The sequence below is a fragment of the Ichthyophthirius multifiliis genome (assembly GCF_000220395.1).
Source record: "Ichthyophthirius multifiliis unplaced genomic scaffold scaff_1120509250978, whole genome shotgun sequence".
In the NCBI taxonomy this organism is placed as follows: Eukaryota; Ciliophora; class Oligohymenophorea; order Hymenostomatida; genus Ichthyophthirius; species Ichthyophthirius multifiliis.
The window spans coordinates 1-9047 of record NW_004086319.1 but is presented as its reverse complement, the minus strand read 5'-3'; the positions used below and the strand labels follow the sequence as shown (position 1 = coordinate 9047).

The window sequence follows — 9047 nt, the reverse complement described above, 5'->3', positions numbered from 1 at the left end:
TTTATTATTTGAAAATTATTTTAAGTAATCTATATATTTTAATGATGATAAATAAAATGAAAATCACTTAAATTTATAAAAATAAAATTAAGTTGACAATAAATTTATTTAAATTATACAAGAAAAATAAGGAAATGATAAAATAATATGAATTGCTTTAATATTAATATATTTTATATCTTCAAATTTTATACAATTATGTACTATTATTTAAAAATAATATATTAAATACATAATTTTATGTAATAAATGTCTTTATATTTCAATTTTTTTTTTTATTAAATTAATATATTGTCGTTATTAAAAAATTAAGAATTTTTAATTCAAAAACAATGAAATATAGAATGTAAAATAAAAAGTATAGATTATTTTTATAAATAAATATGGAATTTAGTAATTTAATCATATGAATTATATAATAATATTAAAAATTAAAATAAAATTTAGAAAAATATATATATAAAATAAAATACAAATTTTATATAAAAGTAATAAAGATTTTTAAAATATATTAATATATATTATTATTTAATCTATAGAAAGTAAAATATTTATATTTTAAAAAAATTATTTATTTAAATATTCATGTAAATATTTAATTTATTATCATATATATTAATATTATTAAAAAGATATGATTAAAATACTAATAGTTATTATGATTATTAATAAAATTACTTATATTATAATTTATTTTAATTATTTTTTTTTATACGTAATTATTAATAATAAAAAAAAATTTAGATTTTGAGAATTAAAATAAAAAAAATAATGATTAAACATAAAAAATATTATAAAAAAATGATATAATAAATTTAAATAAAAGAAATAAAAGATAACATGACAATTACTTTTACTTTTTTTGTTAATAATATTATTATTATTATCATTATTATTAATTATATAATAATTATTATTATTATTATTATTATTATTATTATTATTATTATTATTAATATTTTTATTAATATTTTTATTATTATTATTATAATTTTATTTTCTAATTTCTTTATATTTATTTTTTTTCATTTTCCTTTATATATTTCATTTATTATAAATGTTTTTTTTTTTTTTTTCTCCAATTTATGAATGTTTTTAACATAATATTATTAATTTTTTTTTATTTTTATAATTTTTTTTTTTCTTATTTATTTAATTAGATTAGATTAGATTATTTTTTAATCAAATTAATAGCTTTTTATGTATCCACAATAAAAATTTAATTAAATATTTTTATTATTGATATTGTTTTACTTATAATTATATTTTCTTATTATTCTTTTTTTAAAGAATCTATTTATTTAATTTTAAATGTCTATTTAATAATTTTTTATTTTTTATATTTAATAATAAGAGATTAACTTTAAAAAATATATATATATAATTTGTACATTTCATATAAACATTATTATATTCATTTATATATCATTTGATTTTTTTTATCAAAATATTTCAATTATTTTTTTTAATATAATTAAAGCATTTTATATATTTAAAATTATTTTATATATAAATATTATTATTTTTTATTTTTTATTTATATATATCCAATTTTTTTCACAATTTATCAATACTAATGCTTAAGTTTTTTTAATATTAAAAACAAAATAATGAAGCTAGATTTAATGCAGTTTAATGTTTAAAAATTTCATAAATTTTACCAAAATATAAAAACATAAATAATAATAATATAAAAAACAATATTAAGAAATAATAATAGTAATACTAAATAAAAAATAAATTCAAATAATAAAAAATATAATCACCTAAATAATTTGTATATTAATAATTTTAATAGTATTCTAATAAATAAATATGTAACATTTACTGTAATACGAAAAAATTATTATTAAAAAATAAATTTACATATATTATGTATTAATTTACTGACTTTTGATCTTTCTAAACATCATTTAAATATAAAGATTATACTAAAAAAAAACCTGATGCTTTTTTATTAAAATTACTCTAAATTTTGAGTTAATTAATCACTTCCTGATAATTTATTAAATTTTGAAATAAAAACATATATAACTAATAATAAAGATAGTGAATTCTATTATAAAGGTTAATAATGCTAAATATGATGTGTTGAACTTAATTAAAGAAATGAAGAAGCTAAGCCTGTCAGACCTGAAGAAAAACACGATAAAGGTTGGCATTTGAACCTGAGTAAAAAATTGATGAACATAATACTTTCGATGATAAATATCATAAAAAGCCTAATTTTAGACTTAAAGCAAAGTTTGAAGGTACTTTAACAGTTAGTTCATATATTTTGGAATGTTTAGAGAAACATATTATTTTCTATTTATTTTTTGTATTTCAGTTAAACTATAATATATTATTTTAATAAAAAATAATTTTATTTATTTATATAAATATATTTATATTTGATATATAAAAATATATTATAAAAAAGTATAAAAATATTGAAAAATAAGTATTTAAAATTAATTATAATTAATAAAAAAAAAAAGATATTAATCATATCGTAATTTATTAGTTTATAATAAAAATTAATTACGTAATAAGTTAAAAATAAATTAATAGTAAATTATTAATATCAATATAAATTTGTCAGATTATAAGGAAAAATCAACAAAAAATATTCATATATTTTATTAAATATTAATAAGATATAATTTTTTTTTTATTTATAAAATAATTTTTTTTATTTATTTATAAAATAAATATATTTTTATAATAAATTTTTTCATACAAAAAAAATTTATAATAAAACAAAAAGATAAATTATATATATATAAATAAAATCTATTATATATATATATATATAATAATCAATTAAATAAAAATAACAAAATAATTAAAGACAAAGAAATGAGCAAAACATTAATCTTAATCCTTTCAATTCTTTCAGTTTACTAAGTAACTGCAGTTACTACTATTTATTAATACACTCAATGCTCTGATAATTTGAAATGTAGATTTGTTGAATGTAATCCAAGTGATGTTAGTTGCCTTTAAGCTTCTTAGAAATACTAATAATACTATTAACATGATAATAACTGCTAAGCATATGATTAGGAATTAAATACTGGTAAATTATTAGCTTCGGATAATTTACCTGAATCCTTTTATTTATGTTTGAAAAACTAACCCATTACTAAGGCTGATAGTAGTTTTTATTTCAACAAAATTTTATGCTAAAAATAATGTGCTTAATACTAAACTTTTGGAAAGATTTTAATGGGAATTTCTGCTTTATTATTCGCATTTTTATTCTGAGAAAATACATATATATATATATATATATATATATATATATATATATATATATATATATATATATATATATATATTAATATTTTTATTATTATAAAAAGGAATATATTAGTTTTTTATTTTTAAAACAAATATGTTTTAATAAAAAAAAATACTCTTCAGTTATGTTTTCTTTTTTTTATTTTTTTCTAAACAATCTCTTCTTCACATGAATTTTCTTCTTATTAATAATCATCTTATTCTTCATCAAATTAACTATTTTCTTAATCTTCATCATAATCATTTTCCTCATCATAGTGTTCATTTTATTCTGTAAATTAATCTTCATCTTGATTTAAATCTTATTAACTATCCTAATTTTATTAAAGATGTTTTTCGATTTCTTTCATTTTTTTTTTATCCCTTTTTTCCTTTCTTCTCTAAAGTTCATTCTTTCTATCAAGTTCTTTATTTTCATCAAGTTTAAGCATATACTTTTGTGTCAAATTTTCATTATTTTTCAAAATGATTTCTTCATTTAATTTATATTATTAAATTCTCAAATCTTCAGAAGTATATTTTTATCCATCATCATCAAAATATACTATATTTTTACCTCCAAAATGTCCATCCGGTTTAATTTTTTTCAATTAATTTTTCGAAACATGATACTCTTATTTTTTTATAATATTTTCAATTTCTTTATCTTAAATTATCAAGTTTTTTTTGCTTTTTTTTGGTTTTAAAAATTCTTCTTCCTTCTCGTCTTTTCCAATAATTTATTTTTAAAAAGCCTTTGATAAAATATCATTATTTACTCTTCCTTATAATTTTTTATGTTTTGTATCTTTTAATTTTTTTTTTTCTTAATTTTATTCTTCCATTTCATTAAAATCATTATTATTTTATTTTTATTTTAATTTTTATATTTTCTCTTTTAAAGCTTCTAACTTTCTTTTTTTTTCCAAAATTTCTTCATCTTCTTCTTATACATCTTCATCATCTTCATTATTATTATTTTTTTATTTAATAATGATAACCGGAGCTTAAATTAACCCAAAACTTTCAGCTAATAATTTTCCATCGATTTTACTAATATCAAACACTTTTTTATCCTATGCTAAATAAACACTTCTCATATAAGAAACAAAAGCCCTTTAAGCTAAATATTTTAATTAAATATTTTCCACTAAATAAGATTAAAGAGTATTCGTAAAACTAATCTATTTATCAGGATTTACTGACAATTTTTTTATTTATTAGCCTTTTTCTTTAAGTCTTTCTACAAATTTCATTTCACTCGGCAAAGCAAGTAAAAGTGAATTACCTCCTGATTTATATCTTGCTGTACGTCCTACCCTATGCATATAAGTAACTTAATCTTCTGGACAATCAAATTATATAATCCAATCTACACAAGGAAAATCTAAACCTCTAGCAGCTATATTAGTTGTAAATAAAACCGCATATTTCTTTTCTGCAAAAGTGAAAAATATTGCCATTCTTTTAGACTATATATATATTAATTAATTTAATATAAAAATTTAATTAAAAATATATATATATTACTTATTTTTAACGACCATGTAATTCAAAAACAGGAGGTCCTAAATGCATTTTCCTCATGCTTTCATAAATGAATCTAACTTATTTGCAAGTGGACATAAAAATGCAAATTTTGTTTTTTTTATGACTTTTAAGAAACGAAAAGAGTATATTGATTTTTTATTCAGCAGGACATTCCATATAAAACTAATTTAATTTTATCGGAGCTTCAAATATATCTTTTAAATCAGTGTTTTAATTTTAAGCAGCCCTAACATCATGAAGGAATACATGTTCAGGATTTTAAAGGGAAAACTTGCTTATTTCATGAATACTTTTACTCAGAGTAGCTGAGAATAAAATAGTTTATTTATTTTTTGAATTTTATAGATTAAATAAAATTTAATTCAAAGATTCTTAAAATCCTAATTCTAAAATCATATCAGCTTCATCAATTACTAATATTTATACATTTGAGCAATCAAAATCAGCAGTTTCGTCCATATGTTAAAGTAAACGGCCAGGAGTACATATTAACACATTCATTCCTTTTATATTATCTTTCTCGTATTTTAAATTTTTACCTCCTATTATAAGTCCTACTGATAAAATGTGATTTTCACTTATCGAATTGTACACTTCAAATACTTAAGTTGCCTTTTTAAAATAAATATTTTATATGTGTATATAATGTTTTTTTTTTTTTTACTAATTCACGAGTTGGTAATATTATTATTGCCCCTAAACCATCATATGGATTCCATTTTTATAAGTATAAACGTTCTAATATAGGAATTATATAAGATAAGGTTTTTCCACTTCCTGTTTTTGAAGCTCCAACTAAATCTCGACCAGCCAATAAATGAGGAATAGTACAACGCTATATTTCTGTCATCTTTATAAATTTACGCTTTTATAATCCTAAAATTGTGTTTTAGGATATAGGTAAATCACTGAAATTTATTTTGTATTTTTTTCTAAATTCTTATGGCTATAATTTCTCCTTTTCTTTTTAAGCATCCACTAATTTATAATCATAAAGATAATCCTATATTATTGTATAATTTATATACAAAAATTAATTTATATACTCCTGATTATGGAGTTTCTTCTTTTAATCTTAATTGAAGCTTTTCTACATCTTAATAACGGAGCTTTAATTTTTTTCTATTTTTTTATTCCTTTTGCTTTTGTAACTCTTATCTTTTTTAAAAGTCTTATTTTTTTTACATTTTTTTTAGTTTTTTTTAAATTTATCCTTTTTTGTTTTTAGGTAATATTAAAATAAACAATTATTAATATTTTAATAAAAATAAATTATTTAGTTTTATAATTATATAAAATTAAAAAATAAAATGTTAATTTTAAAGAAATTTAAAAAAAAAATTAATTTGATGGATATATTAATACTATATTGTTTTATATTAATTTTTTATGAATGTAATAAGGAACTAGATTTTTTAATAACAAAAATTAATATTAATAAAATTAAATTTTATATATATAAAAAAATAATTAATATATTTATAAAAAAAAACAAATTAAAATAATAAATTTATTAAATATTCAAAACATAAAAAAACAAAAATATAAAATAAAAAAAAAAAATATTGGAAAATTTTGATAGAAGGAAAATTTTTTGTGTGATGAGTGTATAATATAAAATAATATTTTAATTTTTAAATAATTATAATATAATATATATGAAAAATCAAAATTGTGTGAGGTTGTTTTTTTATTAGTTATTAGAATACATTAATTAAGAATTATATAAATTAAATTAAAGATTTTACTTTTTTCTATTTAAATTGTTCAAAGAAATGTTAGTCTAATAAAAATAAAATTATTGGTTGGAAAAATTATTATTATTAAAATTAGATTAAAGCCCTAAGAATAAATAAACATAGTTAAAAAAAATATATTTACTTTAAAATTAATTGTAACTTTAACATTGTTTTAAAAAGTTAAAAAATTCAAGTTATTGGTTAATGTTTTGGTCAATATAAGAATATTAATGATTAATCTATAAAAGCTGTAATTATTATAATTAATATATTTATTATTATTATTATTATTATTATTATTATTATTATTATTATTATTTAAGAACTATAATTTTTTAATTTTTATTTTATTTACTAATATTCAATCTAACATTAATTTTAGTATATTTTATCATATTTTATTTAGTTTTACAAATTTTAATTTTTTTACAAATTTTGATCATATAATTAAAAGATCTAATTAAATTTATTTAAAATAAACATTTGATTTTTAGGAAAATTTTAAAGATTTCTTAAACTTTATATTTACATGTTAAAAAACTGATTTTTTTAATTAAAAAAATCATCATATTATTAAATAAGTTAATTTTATTATTATTGTCTTATATAATATTTACATATAAACTAGTTATTATAAATTTATTAAATTTAATTTGCCTATATTTTTTTTTAGTTTATATATTCAAATTTGTTTTTACCTTATATTTTAACATAGTTTTTATTTTTTTATTTTTTTTAATATTTTTGTAATTATTATTATTATTATTATTATTATTATTATTATTATTATTAGTATTATTAGTATAATTATTCTTATTCTTATTCTTATTCTTATTCTTATTCTTATTCTTATTCTTATTCTTATTCTTATTCTTATTCTTATTCTTATTCTTATTCTTATTCTTATTCTTATTCTTATTCTTATTCTTATTCTTATTCTTATTCTTATTCTTATTCTTATTCTTATTCTTATTCTTATTCTTATTCTTATTCTTATTCTTATTCTTATTCTTATTCTTATTCTTATTCGAATTCTTATACTTATACTTATTCTTATACTTATTCTTATTCTTACTCTTACTCTTATTTTATTCTTATTTTTATTATTATTCCTATTACTATTACTACTCCAATTCTTATTTTACTTCTATTACTATTCTTAATCTTATTACTATTACTATTTTTATTATGATTATTTTGATTAATTTTGTTAATCATATTCTTTATACTATAAATTTTAATTTTACTATTACTGTAGCTAATCTTATTTCTATTACTATTCATATTCTTATTCCTATTCTTATTTCTATTCCTATTACTATTTTTATTACTATTACTATTATTTTAGCTATTTTTATTGTTATTCTTATTTTTAATTATATTAAAATTATTATATTTATTGTTATTCTTAATCCTTTTTCTTTTACATTTAGTATGATTATTGCTATAATTATTCCTATTTTTATAAAAATTACTATTGATATTCCTTTTCCTTATACTATTACAATTGTAATATTTGTTTTTACTATTTCTATTATTATTGTTATTGTTTATGCTATTATTATTCCTTATATTATTATTACTTTTATTATTATTAATTTTAATAATACTATTGCTATTCCTAATCATTATACTATTACTTTTATTTTTATTATTACTATTACTATTCCTTATCCTATTTATATTTATATTCATATTCATATTCATATTCCTATCCCTATTCCTATCCCTATTCCTATTCCTATCCCTATCCCTATTCCTATTCCTATAACTATTATTATTTTTTTTTACATTAATTTTACTACATTTTCTATTATTAATACTATTATTATTACTATTATATCTATTTATATTACTATTCTTATTCTTTTTTTTTTTACTTTTGTTATTCCTATTCCTACTTTTTATTCTATTACTGTTAGATTTCTTATTACTATTACTCTTGTTATTACTATTGCTATTGCTATAGTTATTATTATTACAATTACTATTATCTTTATAATTATTACTATTAATATAACTATTATTATATATATAACTATTGCTTTTCATATTCATTTTCCTATTACTTTTATTATTACTATTAATATTTATTTTACTATTGATATTACTATTCTTATTCATATTCCTATTCTTTTTATTATTAAATTTTTAATTCCTATTCTTTATACTATTTCTTTTACTTTTATATTTCCTATTACTATTACTTTTGCTATTCTTATTCCCTATATTATTATTATTACTATTCTTATTCCTTATAGTATTACTATTACTATTACTATTACTATTACTATTACTATTACTATTACTATTACTATTACTATTACTATTACTATTACTATTACTATTACTATTACTATTACTATTACTATTACTATTACTATTACTATTACTATTACTATTACTATTACTATTACTATTACTATTACTATTACTATTACTATTACTATTACTATTACTATTACTATTACTATTACTATTACTATTACTATT

At 15.8% G+C, this 9047-nt stretch overlaps 3 protein-coding genes across 3 annotated transcripts, besides 22 other annotated features; 1 reads left to right on the top strand and 2 right to left on the bottom strand. All coding sequences in view use genetic code 6, as the record gives it.

Moving 5' to 3' along the window:
- Nucleotides 1–872: 872 nt before the first annotated feature.
- Nucleotides 873–998: a microsatellite.
- Nucleotides 991–1041: a microsatellite.
- A 65-nt stretch (nt 1042–1106) lies between these two features.
- Nucleotides 1107–1154: a microsatellite.
- A 333-nt stretch (nt 1155–1487) lies between these two features.
- Nucleotides 1488–1521: a microsatellite.
- A 204-nt stretch (nt 1522–1725) lies between these two features.
- Nucleotides 1726–1774: a microsatellite.
- A 564-nt stretch (nt 1775–2338) lies between these two features.
- Nucleotides 2339–2416: a microsatellite.
- A 225-nt stretch (nt 2417–2641) lies between these two features.
- Nucleotides 2642–2693: a microsatellite.
- Nucleotides 2694–2841: 148 nt separating this feature from the next.
- Nucleotides 2842–3249, top strand: IMG5_123380 (hypothetical protein; the record flags this gene model as incomplete). Its single annotated transcript, XM_004032334.1, has 1 exon — nt 2842–3249. One exon carries the CDS (start codon nt 2842–2844, stop codon nt 3247–3249), a length of 408 nt encoding a protein of 135 aa, XP_004032382.1.
- An 8-nt stretch (nt 3250–3257) lies between these two features.
- Nucleotides 3258–3323: a microsatellite.
- An 81-nt stretch (nt 3324–3404) lies between these two features.
- IMG5_123370 (hypothetical protein) lies at nt 3405–6002 on the bottom strand (the record flags this gene model as incomplete). The annotated part of the gene is made up of 4 exons (XM_004032333.1): nt 3405–4736; nt 4795–5427; nt 5480–5818; nt 5862–6002. The coding sequence occupies 4 exons, from the start codon at nt 6000–6002 to the stop codon at nt 3405–3407; spliced, it is 2445 nt and encodes an 814-aa protein (XP_004032381.1).
- Nucleotides 6003–6246: 244 nt separating this feature from the next.
- Nucleotides 6247–6304: a microsatellite.
- Nucleotides 6305–6807: 503 nt separating this feature from the next.
- Nucleotides 6808–6873: a microsatellite.
- Nucleotides 6874–7236: 363 nt separating this feature from the next.
- On the bottom strand, nt 7237–8480 carry IMG5_123360 (hypothetical protein; the record flags this gene model as incomplete). The annotated part of the gene is made up of 1 exon (XM_004032332.1): nt 7237–8480. Exon 1 carries the CDS (start codon nt 8359–8361, stop codon nt 7237–7239), a length of 1125 nt encoding a protein of 374 aa, XP_004032380.1. The 5' UTR covers nt 8362–8480.
- Nucleotides 7304–7582: a microsatellite.
- Nucleotides 7362–7671: a microsatellite.
- Nucleotides 7369–7742: a microsatellite.
- Nucleotides 7656–7736: a microsatellite.
- Nucleotides 7820–7895: a microsatellite.
- Nucleotides 7820–7896: a microsatellite.
- Nucleotides 8087–8151: a microsatellite.
- Nucleotides 8111–8157: a microsatellite.
- Nucleotides 8207–8323: a microsatellite.
- Nucleotides 8365–8420: a microsatellite.
- Nucleotides 8369–8414: a microsatellite.
- Nucleotides 8481–8482: 2 nt separating the features above from the next.
- Nucleotides 8483–9047: a microsatellite.